Source organism: Vanacampus margaritifer, chromosome 2 (genome assembly GCF_051991255.1).
Source record: "Vanacampus margaritifer isolate UIUO_Vmar chromosome 2, RoL_Vmar_1.0, whole genome shotgun sequence".
Lineage (NCBI taxonomy): Eukaryota > Metazoa > Chordata > Actinopteri > Syngnathiformes > Syngnathidae > Vanacampus > Vanacampus margaritifer.
Genome location: NC_135433.1, coordinates 11,977,387 through 11,998,455, shown reverse-complemented (window position 1 = coordinate 11,998,455; position 21,069 = coordinate 11,977,387). Strand labels below are relative to the sequence as shown.

Here is a 21,069-nt window from a genome sequence, read left to right as displayed (position 1 = left end):
TGTTGCTCAGGGCTTAGGCAACGGCCAATCATAGCTCACCTGTTTTCTGAAGCTGAGCTGTGATTGGTTGTTACCTGTGACATCATTGTCACGTGAGAGCAAAAAAGAAGAAGAGAATATTGGCAAAAACAACATTCATCAGTCTGAACATTAATATTTTGTCATCTGGATTTGCGAATCATTGTATTCTTTTATTATTTACATTTTTCACAACGTCCAAACTTTTTTAAAATTGGGGTTTGCACTTTTACTCTAATATCAAGTCCGTTGCTCAGTGTGGTTGACATTAGAAAAGTACTCTCAAATATTTAGGCTACCTTCTTTAGCAACATGAGAAACTGTTCTGAGCATGATGTAGTGCTGTTCTGCAGGCCTGCAAAACAACAACCACAACGATAAACATATTGTGTAATAGATTCCTAGGTTTTTTGCACTTGTAATAAATAATATTGTATACAGATACACTGACAACCAACCTTATCTCTAGACTCTAAAAATGTGAATAAATGAAAAAGATCGAGGACGGTTTCATGGGAATGTTTTGTCTTTGGCCGTCGTGAAGTTCACCGAAAGGCTATTGTGTGACTGACTACATGCAGCATTAAAAACCACAAAGTACTTATGCATACAAACTATTGCAGCTTATCACTTACAACCACAGTAGGCCAGAGGTCTGCTGCACCCTTAACACCCCCGAGTGAGTGAGATAAGTGAAGAGCAGGCGAGGGTTAGAAGAGGCGCAGGTGGAAACGCGGCACATCAGCCCATACGACTCATTCGAGGTCGGCCGAGGCGCTTTGAGTGCAACAATCTGAGCAAGCACGAGACCGCAAGTGGTGCTCAATTACAAGAGAGGGGACAGGATCTATAGTCTATGTCTATGTGGTGCCGTATGGGCCAAAAACCTGAAAAAAAAACTTGCATTCCACAGCCCCCCCCCCCCCCCCAAAAAAAATAGCGCATGCAAAAAAAAAAAATTCCCACACAACCTAAGCCTTTCAAAAATACAGAAAAAAACTCTCACACTAACCTAAAACATCTCTCTCTCTCTCTCTCTCATGTAACAAAAGGTACGTAAACACACACACACACACATTTGTAGTTACATAATTGTGAGGACATCCATAGGCATAATGCATTTCCTAGCCCCTTCCCCCTAACCCCAACCTTCATAAATGATTGCCTACCCCTATTCCTTATCCTAACCTCAACCATAACCCAATTCAAACCTAAACTCTAAAACCAAGTCTTGACCCTCAAAAAGAGGTCTGAACTTGTGGAGACCAGCAAAATGGCCCCACATGGACGGGTGGGCCCCACAACTCCATGAAATCAAAGAATGTTGGCACCACTATGTAACAAAACAAAACCACACACACACACACGTTTGTTTTACTATCTTCTCATTGACATAATGCATTTCCTAGCCCCTCCCACTAACCCCAACCATCAAAATTGATTGCCTATCCCTATTGCTTACCCTAACCTCAACCATAACTCAATTCAAACCTAAACTCTAAAGCCAAGTCTTGACCCTCAAAAAGAGGTCTGAACTTGTGGAGACCACCAAAATATCCCCCACAATTTCAAGTCGGTCCCCACAATGGTAGTTACACCTGGAATTTAAAACACGCACGTATGGGCCCCACGACGTGGCAAAGACAAAGGCACACCAAAGACCTCACACACACACAAACTCTCATGCTCACCAACAAACCACACTTACGCTACACAAAAAATCTTCCACAAAAAAAAAATCTCACACACCCCAAGGTTTCACTTTACAATAAGCATTTCACACATGCCAAACATCTCTCTCAGACATCCAAACAAATTCTCACTAACACTAAAATTCTCTCACTTCCTGGAAACTCTCACAAGCAGAAAATTCTCATTCACACCAAACTCTCTCACATACAAAACAAAGAACTCAAACTACAGGATATTTTTGTCGTTCAGGATGGTCTGACTACCGGTAAATTCCTTAATTATTCCTTCTCATTTTGGACTGGGCGAGTAGCCACACAAGTCTGAAACTGACCAGACCCCGCCCAATCATCGCAAATCACACTCTCACAAAATAACCTCTGACTTTAATAATAAAAAAAAAACTCTCACCATGATAAACAATCTTAAACTCACCAGAAAAAACTTTCACTTCACCAAAAAGCCTCCCACACACAAAAAAATAACACATTCACTAAATACCTAAATAAATGTTAATAAAGCACGTTTTGTTGTGGGTTAGAGATTAATCAGTGTGTGTGAGAGATGCCTTCAAAGTGTTAGGGTTGTTGTTGTTTTTTTGCTTATGAGATGTTTTTGTTGTGTGATAGGCCTACAAGTTTTTTGGTGCATGACAGAGGTTTTTGTTGTGTGTACAGTCCGATGTAAGTGACAGGTTGTTTTTATTTGGGTTGTGTGTGACAGTGTTCTTGCATGTAGGGTTTTTTTGTGTCATGTGAGATTTTTTTTGTGTCATGTGAGACATTTTTGGTGGCATTTTTGATGAGAGAGAGGTTTTGCTTGTGTTGACATTTTTTATTACGGTTTTTGCTACATGGTTTTTTTTTTTTTTTCGTTGCATGTAAAAAATTTTTGGTTGCATTTGTTTGTTTTTTTATGTGAGAGGTTTTTAGTTTGGTGAATTTGAGAAGGGTTTTCCAGTGTGTGTGGGGTAAATGCTATTTTTTCCCCATATGGCACCTCATAGTAGTCGTTGCATGTAATATGTACTGCATACTTTTTGAGATGACCAAACAACCACAGAATTTTTAACAAAATGCAAATCAGGAGAAATCCATTGTAATTTGTTTTCATTTTTGCCTGGTGGTGACTGTGCACTTGAGATATGACTGAACATGATTTCCCATTTACATGTGCCATATCCTCCTCCTCACATGCAACTATCCTCTTATTGATAATATATTGTATTGCCAAACTTGACACATCACGTCTTGCAAAAACAGGACTTTAATGCAAGTTGTCGACCACACTGGAAAAGAAGACCTCATTTTGAAGCCCCCACCTTTCCCATTTCTGTCAGCAACTTGTTGAGTTTCTGGTTCAAAATGTTTTTCTCCGTCCACTCCACTGGCGACGAGTCGAAGCAGCGCAGCATTTTATTGACAGAGACAAAATGCAGAAAGTTACAAAATAACACAATTAAGCCCAAAATTATTCAAACAATGAGCACATTTTGAATTGAAGTGCATTTTCTATTTGCTGACTGAGCAGCTTTTACCTGGAAATTTCACAACAAAGTGTGAGTAGACAGAAAGTAGTAAGATAACAAAGTTACTACGACAGTGGTAGTCGGAGTTTGAACATAATTGGTTCCTGCGAAGTGTTCAAAGTCCAAATTGTTCAACCTCCAAAACCTTTTTTCCCATAAGATATAATGTAAATGAAATTAATCCGTTCCCAAGCTCCAAAAACAGAAAATTCCCATTTTAATTTCTATTTATGTTTTTTTAACATTTATACCCTGTACATTATTTAAACAATAAAAAAAAATTACCGTACTTTTTTGTTGTGGTGTGATGGCATCAGTGCAAGATAAATGCTATGTTAATGCCAGCTTTAGTGCAGTGCTGAGTTTGTGTATTTTACATTGGGCATATTGTTAGACTACTAAGCGTTCCTTGCGTGCATTGTTTAACGTCAGACACATTGTTGAACATCTAAGGGGGGGGGGGGGGGGGGGGTCTTCGTGCCAGTATTTACAGAAGTAGTCAAGGTAGTTACAACGGTGCGATAATCTCCTTCCTAATTCCACTGTGGTGCGTGGCACTGTATGTTTTTCTTTGCTGCCACTGGCACTGTTGTCTTTCTTTGGGGGGCCCCATGGCAAAGAAAATTGTCATGGAAAAATTTAAAAATGCACGTGCGAATGTATAGAGCACCTCCGGGAGTATTCACGATCTGACTGGAAATGAGCAGTATATCGTCTCAACTACCGCAACGTGAGCATTCGGCATTGCCCGGCTTCGCTCGGCTTCACTCGGCTCCACTCATTTACCCGTTTTCAAGGTGCATTCGGTTTAGCTTGCTTTGCTTGGGAGTTCAAACTCCGAGGCATTTTTTACTCCGATTTTTGGGTTGGCTCTCTCTCTCACTCTCTCTCTCTCCTTCCCTCCCTCCCTCTCTGTCTGTCTCTCTCTCCCTCTCTCCCTGCTTCTCTCTCCCTCCCCCCTCTGTCTGTCTGTCTCTTCATCCCTCCCTCTCTCCCTCCCTCACTTCCTCCCTCCCTCTCTCTCTCTCTCTCGCTCTCTCTGTCTGTCTGTCTCTCTCTCTGCTTCCCTCGCTTCCTCCCTCCCTCCCTCTCTCTCCGTCTCTCTCTCTCCCACCCTCCCTCCCTCCTCCTCTCACTCTCTCTCAATGTTGAGAACAATCTTTCTTAAATGTGAGATTTAAAACACACTATAAAGCCATATGTTCTATATTTTCCCATGCCACATGCTTATTATCATAATAATGTCAGCTCACAAGACTCAAGGCTGTTTTGTTTATTTTCATGACCCTAACCAAGTGGGTGGGTGCCTCAGCCATCTTCTTGTCACATCATAAAAACATGACTTCATTTACACTTTTTGAAACGTTCAAACTTTGGGTACAGTTAAGACTGTTATAATGTCTGGAAATGTTCTCCAAATTTTAGATAAATCCTGCCAAATACATTCATTTATTTTGATATGCATGATCTAATGTAATTTGATTGACTATGCAGTGGTTTCGTTAGCTTTTTACAACATTCCAACACACACACACACACACACACACACACACACACGCACACACACACACACACGAGTGTAATGTTAGACTAGTGCACATACTGTATGTGCGAATGCGTGTGTGTGAATGGTTGTTAATCTACATATTCCCTGCCATTGGTTTGAGACTAATCCAGGGTGAATTTAAAATCAGTTGAAATAGGCTCCAGATTACCTGCACACATAACTCTTTTGCTCCCCAAAACGTATTTATATATTTAAATATATACTTCTTTTTTCTTTTTCTTTTTAATGCTAGAGCATACAGAAGGCTTTGATGGACCTTCTGAACTGAAGATGTAGTTTAAAGTAATGGTAGTTAATACAAAAAATGGCCAACAGGTGGCAGCAGAGTATAAGAGATCAACCGGGGCCATGTTGCAAACAAGCTGTTTTCCCCACCGTTTAAAACAGATTTGTGAATAATGATGAAACTTGCTGCAAAACGGAAACAGATAGAAACATACTTTTTTTTTCCTGACGAAAGAAGAGACTCTAATCTTTCCTTTGGTAGGTTCCATGTTATTATAGCAATAGAACGAAATATTCTATGGGTCTGGGAGCGAAGGAAGGAAGGAAGAAAGAAAGAAAGAAAGAAAGGAAGGAAGGAATGAAGGAAGGACGGTAGCTTGAGTGAAAATGGCTTGGGAGTGAAGGAGTTAATGAAGACAAAAATAAAAAGCCCATACAGCCCTGTTCAAATAACAGTTTTTTTTAACAATTAAAAATGAAACAGAGATAAATAATTTGGTTGTATTTTTAAATAACTGCAACCCACTGTATAAGCTGTAAAACAATTGAACAGTGTGTGTGTAGACTTTTTATTTCCCCTGTAGAACATTTTTCTTTTTAAATTCTAAAACATAGGAGGGTGTGCAGATTATATGCAAAAATAATAAACACTAACCTATTTCATCAGTTTTATGGCCAAACCATAGGTGTGGGTCTGGAGGCCACGTAAGCAGTGAGTGGCAGACGTAAGAGTCCTTGGTAACAGATTTCCATGGCAACGGCGCACCTGAAGATGAATTTTAGGATGTAAAGGCCACATTTGGAAGATATAGGAAAGAAATGGGGGAAAATATATTATATGGTCATAAGTTCCGATAGAAAATTACATTGATTGCGGCAACCGTTTCTTTTGCGTTGCCATGGCAATGACAGACACTTTTAGTCCTATTCCAAACTCCTCCATGAAATCATACATAATGATATTATGTAAGGCTTTCTTTTCCCTCTAACCACTAAAGCTATTCCAACTTTTGAAGTAGGATTATTCAATTGTCACAAGTATGTTATGCAAAAAGAAGCGCAGGTTGTTGGAAACGTCACTATAGGTTGGCTGGCTGATGACACACCTGGAAATATGTTCATGCGAAGCAGGTGACCCAGGGTTGCTCCTGGATCTGTATAGCGAGCTGGTACCAGTGGTGGCACCTCAGGGTTCTTGACTGACCTCATCTACAATACACAAACAACACAACTTTCTTTTTTTTTTCAAAACTTCAGTTTAGCTACCACAGACCACAAGAACAAAACATTCTTTCTTGTACTTGCCTTGTTTTCTTCGGTCCGAGCCCAGTGAGGTCAAACCACACGGGAGGCAAAGCGAAGAAAAAGGTGTTATATTTCCTACAAATGTCACACGCTCGACACCTGAGAACATTACATCAGGTTTCACCTTCGGACCGAAAACAAACACACACACACACACACAAAACATTATTCTCTTACAGATCATCATGCCAAATACATTTTTGGATACACAACTGTTATGTCAGTACAGGTATTCAAACTGAAATATATCATTACATTTATATATGCATATGTCACCTGTAAAATTCTCTCCTCAGGTTGCTGTCGCTTGTTCTTACCATTGTTTGAGCTTAATCCCTCACTCATCATTACTCCCGCTATAGATTATACCGTTTGTCAATCAAAATTGATTTTACTCACCATCTTGTACAGGTGCTCTTCAAAATATTTGAATATCCCCGAAAAGTTGAATAATTTCCATAATTCCATTCAAAAAGTCACACTTTCATAGATTATAGATTCAGGGTCCACAATTTAAATGGTTTCAAGTATTTATTTGTTTACTTTACATTATTTGGCTTCCAGCTCATAAAATCCACGAAAAGATGTCAACATTTTTTAGAATACTATAGTCTATGAAAGCTAGATTTTTTGAACGGAATTACGGAAATTGTTCAATTTTTTGACGAACACATGTATGCGTTGACCTACATACAGCTCCTAGAGTGCATATTGTGGTGTCACGAGAGCCACTTATGTTGGAGCGCTATCAACGCCAAGTCATCTGCAAACAATTCACAGGTAACACTATGTATTCTTCACAAATCACATCCTGTACAACAATAAACAGAAAAGGACTCAAGCCCCGGCCATTATTAATGACACTTATTTACATTCATATCACACATTGAGAAAAATGCCACAGGTACTCCTTAAATGTGGTTCTTTTATTCAATTTCATTTCACAATACACAATCTATTGTGTTCTTTATTATAATACCACACACAAATGTCCACTGGCTAAAACAATATAAAACATAACCTTCACAATTTTCTTTATTTATAGTATGTACACACGCTCAATTATCTCTTAGCAAAAACTCTCAGGCCTTTTTGCTTGCTCCCAAACATGCGTCGAGATCATTTGCGGAGAAATTGACACGGGTTGAATAAAGCAAAGTGGTGACCTGTTTTTCTAATGCTTCCCTCCTCGTTGTGGCTGGACGGAGGCTTGCTCCCTTCTTACGAGCAACTGTTTAGTTTACAACCAATTTACAAGTGCTGGGGTTATCTTTTACATGCCACCTACGAAATGGCGTTTAATAGTAGAGAAAAGTTGATCCTTGCTGGAGTGGTCCTTCAGGTTCTATCAAGTCAGAATGTCCTGCCAAATTTAGGTGGGTGCAAACTTCTTGGCCTGGGCCCTGACCCGCTTCTCGTAGTCCATCCGGTTCTGACTGGAATGGAAAAACACAATATTGGATTTTAATCCCTAATAATTATTAGGCAGGTTATTTTAAGGCATTCCGCATTTGTATGCTTTGTTGTATGGTTGATAAGCTTCATTATGACTGGCAGCCTTCCCCATCTTATTTATTTATGCTACAGTTAAGCCTCAAGTCATTAATACCCTGATAAACATTTTATAATAATAATAATGTTTTTTTTTTTACGGTAATTTTAATTTGTAATTGTACAGTATATTGATCTTTTATGGCAACACTTTAGCACAGGGAAGTGAAAAGGTTTTGGAATTTAATTACAATGAAATTCCAAAATAAAAGCCATCAAATGACTGCTAAGTGGATGCATACCAGTAAATTGTGTAAGCCTCTGCTTGTGCTGGGTCTTGAATGTTGGGCTCATTCAGCAGCTCCTGGATTCCCAACAGGATCTGAAAACAGAGTGCCGTTAAAGTGACATTTGCACCATTACTGCAGCCTTGTGTAATCTTGCAAGAATTTCCTCGCTTTCAAAAAACATTTACTTTTGTTTGTCAATTGAAAGTGTACACAACACAAACACATGCCAAACCCGAACTGAAGCATGTTAACTCATTCACTGCCGTTGACGGCAAAAATTCATTCAAACTATTTCTATTAGTTTCACATTTTTTCCCCACTTTTGTTAACAAGAGTATGAAAACCTAGATTTTTTTTTTTGGTACATTTGGAACACATATAAAATTTGTGATTAATCTTGAGTTAACTAGTGAAGTCATTTGATTAATTACAAGTAAAGAAAATTAATTGTCTAATGCCCCTAATAAAAAAAAGAAAAGGAAAGATTATTAAAAATTAGGGGCGTCAGACGATAACATTTTTTTATTTCAATTCATCGGATAACTTCAATAGTTAACTCACGATTAATCACAGATTTTTATATCCGTTCTAAATGTACAATAAAAAAATTATAGGTTGTCACACTCAAAAAAATGTGTAACTAATAGAAATAGTTCAAATGAATTTTTGACGTCTATAGCCGTCAACGGCAGTGAATGAGTTAATAACGAAACTGAAAAACCTGTTTGATGGTGATGGCGGGCCTCCAATCTTTGTCCTCCTCCAGGATGGACAGACAAACGGTGCCAGATGGGTAGACATTTGGATGGAATATTGGTGGCTCAAACTTGCCTGAGGAGTGGTGGGAAAAGACAAATTTAAGATTTTACTTTTCTGGAGATATATGTGACATTGTGCTGCGGAGTTTGTCATGAGGCAGCTTATGTTTACAACACGTGTGATGTCAGTGGGGACTCACATTTGGGTGGCGAGGAGGGGTAGTCGTCCTTGAAAAGCATCCTGAGTTTATACAGTCCTCCCTCCCACAAGGTCTAACAACAACAAAAAACACAGCCACAAAGAATTGAAGCCTTGCTGGGTTAGATGTTGCACTGAACAGCTGTTAAATATCCAATGAAGATGTCCATACTGCAAAACTAATCTCCTCTATTGTTCTGCTCTAGGCAGCGCCAGACATGACATGGAGGATTTTTATCCACACAAAACATCTATGGGTTTACTGTAATGTCATTCCCATGAAATACAATGCCATACTTCCGCTGGTAAAACAATCAGCTCAAGTCTATTTAAATGCCACGGTGATAATAATGCCTAGCAACATCAGGCTTTTCAGAATATCTTTTAACAGTGGAACAGCTGTATAATAAGTCAACACACCCCTGACCAAATGCCAAATTAATTGCATCTTGGCCTCTTTTTTTCCCCACAAAAAAAAGGTATTTGAATAGGGGTGTATGGACTTTTTATATTAACAGTCCGTAGCTCATCCCGAGCCTAAAATAAATACAATCAAACGATCCGTGTCCATTATGTGGCTTTATCCCCCACCTCTACATTTATAAAGAAGGTACGCTCCGTTTGCTTACCTGATTTGTCTCGTTCAGAGTCGCAATTATTGGTTAACCGAAAACTTGTGCACACACACTATACCAGTGGTGGGCAAACTCATACCTCGAGGGCCAGATTCCTGCAGGTTTTGGATTTCCCAGTTACTGATTCCAATCAACAGGACCGTTATCAGGCTTCTGCAGAGCTTTCTGATGAGCTGATCATATAATCGGCTGTTGGAGAAGAGAAATATCCAAAACCTGCAGGACTCCAGCCCTCGAGGACCAACTTTTCCCACCCCTGAACTATACCGATATTGAGGCCAAAATTTACATGCTGCGTCCATGTCATGTCTGGAGCGCCATACTTTTGTGTGTGTGGATAATTATTTTTTTATTTTTTTTCGGTCAGCAAAGTGCTGCAGAAAACTATTATTGTCACTAAAGCTTACACAACAAAGCAGTGCAAAGCTAGGAGCAACTCATCTTGTAGACTTTAAGCACCTAACGCTTAAATAAATAAATACATTTCTGAAACGTACGCCTTTCTTTCCAGGTATGGCACATTCCCAATTCATTAGATTCATGGTTCCATCTGGATTCTTGGTAGGGACAGCAACAAAACCCTGCGAGAAACAAAACGACTTGAGCGAGTACTGAGAGAAAAGTAGCATTCACGTTTGGGAATAATAAAGAAACTACTGTACTTACAAACGGGTGGTCTTTTCTCCAGGCTTTGCGCTCCTGGGACAGTCTGCTAAGCGCAATGCCTGACATTGATGCTCATTAACCCCTCCCTATGGGGGCATTTCAAACAAATTAATATAATAGACAACACAGAGTAAAGCCTTTGAAGGCGTTTACCAAAATGAGAACAACGCACGTAGGCACCAATCGTCTAACACGTTATTTAAATACGCTCTACCCCATATTATAATTTACTCGAGTGAACAGACCCACACAACCCTCCTTACCAGTTTAAATGTAAAATGAAATCTATCTTCAACCGAAACCCACCGGCTATTTTTTGGACTGAAGAAAACACACCCTTCGTCGTTGGAAAACACAAATAATGGACCACTAAGGACGTAAATGACCAAACTGATATAACAACACTTTGTTCACCATTCCACAAGCAATCTAAAACGAGGATGCTGGTGTTATTTTATCACCGCTTTTTGCAAATGTGCAAAAAAAAAAAATGTATCGTAACCCCGTCGCGATAACTAGCATACAGCTAACTAGGACCCCAATTTGTTTATTTCGGAAGGACCTTCAGGCAGCTTTATGGACAGCCCAAACACTTATGTCAAGACCGACGGCCATCTTGGTTGTGGCACAGTTCATGACAGTTGAAGTATTTGATTTGCCTTTCGAATAGAATACAGTACTGTATACTATATATTTAAATTCAAATAAAACAATTGCAGGTTCCCTACACGTTACTTTGTGTTGCACAATGAAATGTTTTGTATTGACAGTATGAAGTTTTTATTTATTATTTAATTTGTTTTTATAGTGTGTGACTTTATTATCATTTGGCAGAACGAAGTGCGTACATAATTAAATTTCAGCATATATATATATAAAACAATCATTTTTAGATCTATGGTGATGAGCAGCCAAATTAATGAGAGTGAGTAGGCTATAATGTGCTTATTGACAATTCCGAACATCCACCCATTTCTGATATTTCCGCGCCTTACAGTGAAAACAAATGGTGATATTGTATTGCTTTTGCCTGTGACTAGCATACAAACCAGGGCCAGGCAGATTGTTATAGTCGTCAATGACGTTTCATCGCAAAAATCATCACAAATCATATGACAACAATCTAAAGTCTAATGCTTGTCAATGAGCGGAGAGCTTCCTTTCACGGAGTAAATGTTGCGTACGAGGAAGGTGGGGAGCCAGACTGATCCCACTTGAATTGTCCCCATTCCAACCTCAAAGCGTTCAAGGCAAATGTTAAAAAAAGATGGCTGATTACAATAAATAGTTTGTTGTTCTGGTTGACGCAGTCAGTCCAAATCATGTTGGGTTATGTGAAGTTACTTACTTCGAATAACTACATTAATATCATATTAAGTAAAGACATAAATATGTTTTTAATTGTATAAATTGTTTTGCCATTCACGGTCTGTGTCTCTATTGTCGAGTGATATCAGACTGAAGCCGGTTGGTGATGTTAGGGTTCTTTTTTTTCTGACTTCGCAACTCCGATCTCTGATTTCAAAGGGCCGTTTCTGTGAACACATCCTGGTTTGAAGTCGGAAAATTCTGACTTCCCACCTTTCTCTTGTCCTCAAATATAGCATTAGACTATCATTCAGACTTGTGACACGATTGTAACATAAGGTCAAATTCTGAACAGAGAGATTTTTTTTAAAACACGCTGGGATGTGGAGGTTGAGATTCTTTTTAACCCTTGTGGGGACAACTTGGCTTGTCATGTGACTTGCAAAGCAAAGTCTCTTAGCTGGGTCAGGCATGGGCTAAAAAAAAACTGCGATAATAATGTAAAGTCAGAGGTAGCAATTTTGAGGAAAAATACAGAGACTAGACATAAAAAGATGATTCAGCTTTTTTAGATATAAGTTTAAAAGTTGTTATTTTTTAATTATTAAAATTAATTATGTAAAATACTTATAAAATAATTAAAGGAAAGAACAGAAAAGGTTTATTGTCCAGGGAGTAAAAGTAAGAGGACATCAGAAATATAAATAGGCTACTTCAGTAAAGTAGAGAGCTGAAAAATCTACTGTGACAAAGTATTTGTACTCTGCAACACTACGTAGAGTTGGACACATTTCAAGATTGCTTGCCTTCATTTATTCATAACTCGAGATTTTGTCAAAAGACTGATCACTGTATAATAAATGGAGAACATACAGTACATAGTACAACTGTGTAGAGGCTAGCTAACAACATACATTTTTCATTCTGCACTTTTATTTTACCCTCTGCATTTCCCTTGTTCCCTGAATTAGTGCATGGTTACCTTGCCAAACGACACACGGACAGGCTTTTTGTTCCATCCTTATTTATGCCATTCTTTACCATAATGTTTTGAATAAACTAAAGTATGCAAGGAATGATCCTTTTTTTTTTTCATCAAAAAATTTTCACAGCTGAGTTTTGTTGACAGAAAAAAAAAGTTTCTGGGGGAGAAAACAGCAGAAATGAAAAGGCTCCGTGTTTCAGATTTTATTGACTTACAATGTGGTGATGCATACAATCTATTTGAGCAATTCAGACTTATGCAAGCTCTACCCCAAAACAAGCGCAATATTTACTCATCTCAATTGGTTAATAAATGATGAGTGTGATAGTTCAAAAGGAATCCTACAAGAAAACTGAATCAAGTACACATTGCAATAGGCCTACATGATTTGTAAAGACTACTTGTCTTATTTAAAAATAATTAATGCATGATTTATAAAAAGACTACTTGTCCTAACTCATTCACTGCCATTGACGCCTATACACGTCAAAAATTCATTTGAACTATTTCTATTAGTTTAACATTTTTCCCACTTTTGTTAACAAGAGTATGAAAATCTTTTTTTTATTGCACATTTAGAACAGATATAAAATTTGTGATAAATTGTGAGTTAACTAGTGAAGTCATGCGATTAATTACAATTAAAAAATTTAATGACCTGATGCCCCTAATTTTTTATATATTTTTTTAAATCGTGAGTTAACTAGTGAAGTCATGCGATTAATTACAATTAAAATTTTTCCTAATACTTTTCTTTTAAAAAAAGATTTAAAAAAGATATATTTCAAGATCATCTTTTCTGTAAAAAGATTTAACAAAGAAAAGATTATTAAAAATTAGGGGCATCAGGTGATAAAAAATTGTCATCGTAATTAATTGCATGACTCACTAGTTAACTCACATTTTATATCGTTCTAAATATACAATAAACAAATATATGTTTTCATACTCTTGTTTAAAAAATGTTAAACTAATAAAAAAAAATGTTAAAATGAATTTTTGACGTATATAGGCGTCAATGGCAGTGAATGAGTCTTTTTTTAAGCATAAAAAGATAGTATTACATACTGAAAACATAGATGATTTGCATAGAGAGGTATATGATCCATTATTGTATGTTTCTATAATGAGCAGCAAGTTAATTGTGCATTGATTATATGATAAACTGCTGCAAAGCACTAATGCATTTTAAGAGTACACATTTTTAATTCACCTATAACACTATATCTCTTTTTCCGTTATGACTCCAGCGTTGTCAGACCTGGCCGGCTGCCTTACATCTTCTTTCCCTCGCCCTCTGAGATGATGTTCTCAGGAGATGCTCTTTTAAACCACTCAGACCAGGAGCCGTCATAAAGGCACACTTCCGGGTGTCCGAGCAGCTGAGCAACCACAACAGCAAAGCAGGCCGTCACGCCACAAGAGCAGGTGGCCCACAGCGGCTGGTCCAATTTGAGCTTGGCTTCTCCGAATCGTCTGGAGAGGTCCTCGTTGGCCAGAAACTTTCCAAATGAATCAAGGAAGGAAGTAAAGGGCAAGTTGATTGCACTGGGGAAGTGGCCAGGTAGAGTGCCTGTTTCAAAATAATAATAGGACCACATTTAAAAATTGAGCAAGCATAGCAAGGCACGATAAAAAATTAATTAAAAAAATAATAATAATAAATAAATAAACGAGAAGATTACAACTCAAGATGAAATCCAAACGTCAAAGCAGGCGAAATAAAAAAGATAAAAGCAAAACACTATTTACAACTTATTGCAAAAGCCTGCTTACCCTCTATAGGCTCCGGTTCGATCCCTCTGTACCTGCCCTCAGGCCTGGTGTCCACCACCTGTGCCTTCTTGGTGCTGATGTTCTCCAGCACGTCCTCATAAGTTTTCACCCACGCAGGGTTCGTGGTCACCTTGAAGTCTCTGCGCTCCGGCTTCACTTCACTTTCCGACGTCACCGGACGCCCTTCGGCCAACCAATTCTTCAGGCCCCCGTCCAGCACCGACACCGAGTTGTGGCCGAACTGTCGGAACAGCCACCAGACTCGTGGCGCGGTGTACAAGCCGAACTCGTGCGCGTCGTACACCACCACATGCGTGTCGTTGCCGATGCCCAGCTCGCCCACGTAGCGTGAAAAGTGGCTGCTCGTGGGAAGCGTGTGGCAGTATGGTGAGGTTTGGTCACTGCACTCAACGATGTCGAAGAACGAAGAACCCGGGATGTGCCTCTCCGCGAACTCCGCTTTGGGGTCCCGTTTGGTTATCGGGAGGTACCATGACGAGTCCAACACCCGAATTTTGGAGCCTACGAGGCCGTTCTTGATTGCGTCCGCCAGCCACTGGGCTGAGACCACAGCGCGAGCCTGTGCCGCCATGCCGTTGGAATCTATAGAGATTTGGCTTATCTCACTTATTTTCGGGGGTGGGTTACAAGGCGGGTCCATTTGTTGCTAAAAGTTGCTGAACGGCGTTGCGTCAGCAGTGGTTCTCAAACGTTTTCCAGCAAGCGCCACAATACCACTATAATCACCAACAATAAAATGCAGTATAGGCCTAATTAAGTGTTCATTAAAAATAGGTTTTATTCATAAAAAAAAAAAAACATCGATTAGTTAACTTTTATTAGTCCCTGACCCACAATAAAGAAATTTCCCAATCAAACATAAAAAAAAGTATATTAATTATACAGTAACATTATGTGCCGGTTGAACATTAACATTGTGCTTGAATATAGGAAAATACACAAACCTACATATGAGAATCCATTTAAATAGTATTAGCATACACATTAAAATTAAAGAAAGAAGTACGTCTACATTTTCCCATTCCAATCATTTAAAAATTAAATGTAAATATATTGTTTTGGTTGTTGTTTTTTACAATTCGAAATATACTAAAAATGTACTCTACTTGAAAAGTAAAAATATATATACAGTATATGTATCAGATTGGATTTAAAACATTTTAAACATAGCTAAATGCTCTCTATTCTAGAGTTTGCTGCACCGTTTCATGTTTCAAAATTGAACGTTTAATTGCATTTAAGTACCACCAGAGGGAGCCTCAGTACACTAGTACCATACCGAGAAACACACCAATCTACATTGTAGATTGATTACAAATAGCAAATTTAAATTACGTAGTTGTAGTTTATCATCACATTTTGTTTGTAATGTAAACATCGTATTTATGTTTATTTTATTTACATTTGTTCGGTGTTAGCTGTTTTTTTAACTTTTTGAACGGATCGAAAAATTTGGCATACAATGTTAAAAAACACTATCTGTTATGAATAAATGCATAATGCATTAGTAGTATTGAGATCTCGATACTGCCTCAAGGCACCTACTCTTGATAGTATTAGTATTATAATACTAAGTAGGCTTAGCCATTTTTAGATTGTTAATGCTACTGTGTGTGACTAATCAAACAAGCCTACACTCAACTGAATTTTTGTAAATGTTTACTAACTAAAAAAGTAGGACTCTGCTCGGAACTAAATGTTTCAAACATTACAAATTAGACTACTCGGAACTCATTTGAGAATTTTAAATTCTTATTTACAAGGAATATGTGTGTTTTTATTAGCCACTTTTAAAAAGTTAGTAAACGTTTCAAAAAACATTTTAAAAGTAGCTAAATCTGTTGCTAGATGGGGGAGGGGCTGCTTTAACAACAAACGTGCTAAGTTGCGTTGCTTACACTAGTGGGCGTCAGCGAGAAGTTAAACAGTGGTTACAAGTTTAATCATAACTTCAACCGCATAAGCGGTTCAGGAAATGGAGATGGACGTATAGACACATACACAATTAATGAGATCACTTCCAGAGAAGTAAAGGTTCATCTTGCATTGCCCTTACAAATAAATGGCTTACAGATGACTGGATTTCGGGGAGAGAGAAAAAAAATGCACCAGACGTGCGAGGGCACTGGAGAAGCAGAAAAGCAGGCTTGTTAAAAAAAATATCGAAGTGATTCAAAGCACAATAACAATTTGTCTGGGAGCCATAAAAATCCACCATCAGCACTGCATGTGCAGTGGGACGGATACAATTCTCTAGATTTAAATAACTTTGATGTTTTAAATATGTGAATGGACAGGAACATGACACCGCAAACAGGGAGGAGAGTTCTTCCGCCAGCATAGGAACAAAAGAAAAGGAAGCAGCAACCCTTTGGTGATATATTGTAAAGAAAGTGGACGACAAATAGGAACAGCAAACAGCCAGAAGAGTTTTCAATATTTAGACTCATCTCATCAATTAGCACAGCAAAGCTCGTCATTAAACGGTTGTTGAACAACGCAGCAAAAACAGCAACATATTTGACAAGTTTTCAAGTTGTGTTTAATAACATAAAAGGGGATACAATCTGTACTTTTGCCATCTACAATACTTTGCAACTCAGGCTCCTGCAAACCCTCCACACCCAAAAGGTGAATATTTACTTTTCTGATTAATGAATAATGAGAGTGACCCACGGGCATGACAAAGTTGAAATGGAATCATTTCAGAAAACAATGTATTTCATGCATGATTTGAAAAAGACCTCCCCTCTAATTAAAAAGTGTGCATTGTTTTTGAACCACAAGCATGGAGCATAAAAGATGTCACTTGAAAAAAAAACATAAGAACATCGTTTTATACACTGTAAGCATTCTGAAAAAAATGCTTTGCATAGAGTGTTACTGTGGTTCATTGCATATTTCTGTACACCTTTGCAACGATTACCTTTCTCTGAGTAACATGTTCATTGTGCATACATTGCATCATATACCAATACTGCTACAAACCACTAAGGCAGTTTAAATTGTGCAAATGTTTAAGCAATAGTTTCATTCACTTGTGACAAGCATGTTTCTTCTCTATCACCTAGACGGCCGCCTCACATCTTCTTTCCCTCTCCCTCTGAGATGACGTTTTCCGCAGATGCTCTTTTAAACCACTCAGCCCAGGAGCCGTCGTAAACGCACACGCCAGGGTGGCCAAGTAGGTGAGCGGCCAGAACGACAAGGCACGCCGTCACGCCAGAACCGCAGGTGGCCCACAGCGGCTGGTCCAATTTCACCCCGGCTTCCTTAAACAGTCTGGACAGGTCCTCATTGGCCAGATACTTTCCAGAGGCTTCCAGGAAGGAAGTGAACGGCATGTTGATGGCACCAGGGAAGTGGCCTGGTAGAGTACCTGTTAATACATTGAAAACGTGGAGCAAAGATTATACAGTGTTCACACCCTATATTTCAAATCACCTAGCGCAGTCTTACTCTACTACATCATGACCATTCAGGAAAAGATAAAACTCCAAGATACACTTCAGGAAGGGTAGCGTTATACAACTAGTGCAGGGATGTCATAACTTTTTCTTTGGAGGGACGCCTACAGAGAAGGGTCACTCCGATATTGTCCGATTCTATGAAAAACACTCAAACCGACCATACAAGCAATTACATATACTGTATTTACTTTTGTTCCCCGCGACCCTTGTGAGGAATAAGCAGTCACGAAAATTGAATTTTTGTATGCTATGTTTAAGGCAAACATTTTGGGATTTTTCATGATTTTGGGGTGGCCCACAGCCTTGTGTCCCACTAAAATAGATCTGCCCCTGCCCTGAGGATAAATTTTTTAAAGCAGTGTTTACATAAGGATCTTAGTTAATTATTAATGTGCCATGTTCACAAATCAGACTTTAGTCAGCAGAAAGTGGAGGAAAGCATTTTTTTTTTTAAGAAAAATGTTGTTACTAGGGGTGTGCCAAAAAAATCGATTCTCAAAAGAATCACGATTCTCATTAAGTACGATTCAGAATCGATTTAAAATGTCCCAAAATCGTTTTTTAAAAATTATTTTATACTGTCTTGCCTTTGTCTGTGTGTGCCTTTATTTGGAGCGCTGTTCATGTTGTATCCGGTTTGGCCACTTAGGGGCAGTGTGGTTCCACGCGGTCTAATACACTGTTAAGTTGTAGCCACAAGAGAGTAGAAGGAAAAAGTCACAATCAAGATATTTCAATAAAAGTTGTTTTTTTTTGCAGTGTGGAGCCGTTCTTTTGAGTGATAAGAGTGCCGCAAGTAGCGCGCTAATTGGCATTAGCGAGTCAGACTGGAGTAGCTCATTACAATTCCTTGCACATCTATAGATTGAAGCAAAAATCATTGTCAATCAAATCATTTCGAATCAAAAATAGTTCTTAACCGAAAATTTATTCTGAATCGAATCGCAGACCCAAAAATCAGAATTGAACTGAATCGAGAGACATTCAAAGATTCCCACCCCTAGCTCTCTAAGTCAAATTCATTAGTTGGGAGGTGTGTTGTACCCATGGGGGATGTGGTTGTCATAACTTCCACACCCAATAGGGTTGCAGGTCAAACATTATTTTTTTTAAATATTGATTATGCTGATGGCCGCTACAAAATGGACCGCAAGCCGCAAATGGCCTCCGGTCCGTATGGACACTACTAAACTTATTTATTGAGAAGGCTTTATTTCAAGGTATCTCTTAACAGGTGCAATTTACCTCACGTAACACACACATCAGTCACTTGGGTTTAAATGTAATGTATATACAGTACATATACAAATGAAAAAAATAGACATATTTACAAATGTACGTACACGTGTAAGTAATAAACTGGAGTAGCCTGCTCACCCTCTCTAGGCTCCGGTTCGACCCCCCTGTACCTGCCCGCAGACCGTGCGTCCACCACCTGTACCTTCTTGGTGCTGATGTTCTCTAGCACGTCCTCATAAGTTTTCACCCACGCAGGGTTCGTGGTCACCTTGAAGTCTCTGCGCTCCGGCTTCACTTCACTTTCCGACGTCACCGGACGCCCTTCGGCCAACCAATTCTTCATGCCCCCGTCCAGGACCGACACAGAGTTGTGGCCGAACAGTCGAAACATCCACCAGACACGGGGGGCGCTGTACGAGCCGAAGTCGTTTGTGTCGTACACCACCACATGCGTGTCGCTGCCGATGCCCAGCTCGCCTACGTAGCGCGAAAAGTGGCTGCTTGTGGGCAGCATGTGGTCGTAGGGTGAACTCTGGTCGCTGCACTCGTCGATGTCGAAGTAAGAAGAGCCCGGGATGTGCTTATCCGCGAACTCCGCTTTCGGGTCCCGTTTGGTTATCGGGAGGTACCATGACGAGTCCAGGATCCGAATCTTGGAGCCTACGAGGCCGTTTCTGATTGCGTCCGATAGCCACTGGGCTGAGACCACAGCGCGAGCCTGTGCCGCCATGATGGCTTGGAAATGTCATTCACACAACCAACAGTAGAGGGCGCCGGAGAGGAGTCGAGTCCCCAGCAAAATCAGTTGACCTTTAAACTTTTTAAACCAACAAGTTTCATCATCGTCTTTCGACGCGCAAAATGTCTTTCTCCAACTTCCTTATTTAAATTACGTTTTAAATTGAGATTATTTAGAAAAAAAGACGGTCCCTACATATACTATATATATATATATACATATACATATACATATACATACTGTACACTCACTGGCTTGCTGTAAAACGTGACAGAAGAAAAGCCTCCTAGAACTGCTGAACTTTTAGTTTATAACCGCTGTTGAATTAGTGGCAGGGGGTTACAAAGCTGCAGAAAAACTAAAGTCTAGATAGTGTCATATTGTCACCCATCTTAACATAATGCCACTATGCAATGCAATGGAACAGAGTTAACTATTTCCAAAATTAACCATATGCGAGGTTTATTTGATCTAAATATGATACTCTCATCATGGCAAATTAGTGAATAGGGAGAAAAATACACTACAATCATTAAGATAGCATCAACTTTTGTTGACTAAGGCCACCAGAGGGGGGTGGGGAGTGCATTGATGTTAGCATCCATTTTTAAAAATACAATTTTGGACATACCAAAAATTATATATACATGTATATATATTCATCTGTTTAATTATGGTGCTAGATTTAGTTTAATGAATATTTGATTAATTTGTTTTTTACCTCCCACAGGAAATGATGCACTTGCACATCTTGTCCATGAGTGAAACAGCATACAGCCACAAAACAAACCATTTTGCCAAAAATGTACTACAAAAAAAAAGACCACCAAGGGTTTGGAATGGGATTGGAGACACTGGTTGACAACATGGCATCTACATGCCTGGAAGTAAGGATTCCAAAAAGGTTCTTCATGAAGGGCAGATGTTACCCAGAACTATGGGCTCCTGAGGAACCCTTTAAAAAAAAAATCAAAAAAATCTGCAAGGGTTCTTTTGAGGGTAAGGGTTCCTCTAAGAACCGTTTCAATACAGAGAACTCTTTTTGGAATGAGTTCTTCAAGGGTTGTTGAAAACATGAGTTTTAGAAGGTCCTTACCATCAAATATTCAAATGTTTAGCCATGTTTCAGTATTCAATCAGAGATTCTAAAGACATTTTGC

General features: G+C 39.0%; 3 protein-coding genes across 4 annotated transcripts; all 3 read right to left on the bottom strand.

The window, feature by feature from the left end:
* Positions 1–7,239: 7,239 nt before the first annotated feature.
* On the bottom strand, positions 7,240–10,907 carry LOC144044827 (SUMO-conjugating enzyme UBC9-like). Of its 2 annotated transcripts, none has more exons than XM_077559481.1 (7): positions 10,635–10,907; positions 10,372–10,457; positions 10,203–10,286; positions 9,072–9,144; positions 8,835–8,944; positions 8,126–8,205; positions 7,240–7,768 (listed from the first exon to the last, which is right to left on the bottom strand). In XM_077559481.1, exons 2-7 carry the CDS (start codon positions 10,435–10,437, stop codon positions 7,705–7,707), a joined length of 477 nt encoding a protein of 158 aa, XP_077415607.1. In that variant the 5' UTR covers positions 10,438–10,457; positions 10,635–10,907; the 3' UTR covers positions 7,240–7,704. The 2 variants fall into 2 exon arrangements, with proteins under 2 accessions (XP_077415607.1, XP_077415608.1); XM_077559482.1 differs by having other exon boundaries at positions 10,678–10,907.
* Positions 10,908–12,852: 1,945 nt separating this feature from the next.
* LOC144044836 (3-mercaptopyruvate sulfurtransferase-like) lies at positions 12,853–15,062 on the bottom strand. The gene is made up of 2 exons (XM_077559489.1): positions 14,441–15,062; positions 12,853–14,237 (listed from the first exon to the last, which is right to left on the bottom strand). The coding sequence occupies exons 1-2, from the start codon at positions 15,030–15,032 to the stop codon at positions 13,939–13,941; spliced, it is 891 nt and encodes a 296-aa protein (XP_077415615.1). The 5' UTR covers positions 15,033–15,062; the 3' UTR covers positions 12,853–13,938.
* Positions 15,063–16,980: 1,918 nt separating this feature from the next.
* LOC144044848 (3-mercaptopyruvate sulfurtransferase-like) lies at positions 16,981–19,954 on the bottom strand. Its single transcript, XM_077559506.1, has 2 exons — positions 19,309–19,954; positions 16,981–17,840 (listed from the first exon to the last, which is right to left on the bottom strand). The coding sequence occupies exons 1-2, from the start codon at positions 19,898–19,900 to the stop codon at positions 17,542–17,544; spliced, it is 891 nt and encodes a 296-aa protein (XP_077415632.1). The 5' UTR covers positions 19,901–19,954; the 3' UTR covers positions 16,981–17,541.
* Positions 19,955–21,069: the final 1,115 nt, after the last annotated feature.

Coding starts and splice junctions, on each gene's coding strand:
- LOC144044827 (XM_077559481.1), bottom strand. CDS start 10,437: ATGTCAGGCATTGCGCTTAGCAGACTGTCCCAGGAGCGCAAAGCCTGG. Junction 9,145..10,202: donor CCATACCTGGAAAGAAAGGC/GTACGTTTCAGA, acceptor TGTTGTTGTTAG/ACCTTGTGGGAGGGAGGACT. Junction 7,769..8,125: donor GAGGCTTACACAATTTACTG/GTATGCATCCAC, acceptor TTTCCATTCCAG/TCAGAACCGGATGGACTACG.
- LOC144044848 (XM_077559506.1), bottom strand. CDS start 19,900: ATGGCGGCACAGGCTCGCGCTGTGGTCTCAGCCCAGTGGCTATCGGAC. Junction 17,841..19,308: donor CGAACCGGAGCCTAGAGAGG/GTGAGCAGGCTA, acceptor ATGTATTAACAG/GTACTCTACCAGGCCACTTC.
- LOC144044836 (XM_077559489.1), bottom strand. CDS start 15,032: ATGGCGGCACAGGCTCGCGCTGTGGTCTCAGCCCAGTGGCTGGCGGAC. Junction 14,238..14,440: donor CGAACCGGAGCCTATAGAGG/GTAAGCAGGCTT, acceptor ATTTTGAAACAG/GCACTCTACCTGGCCACTTC.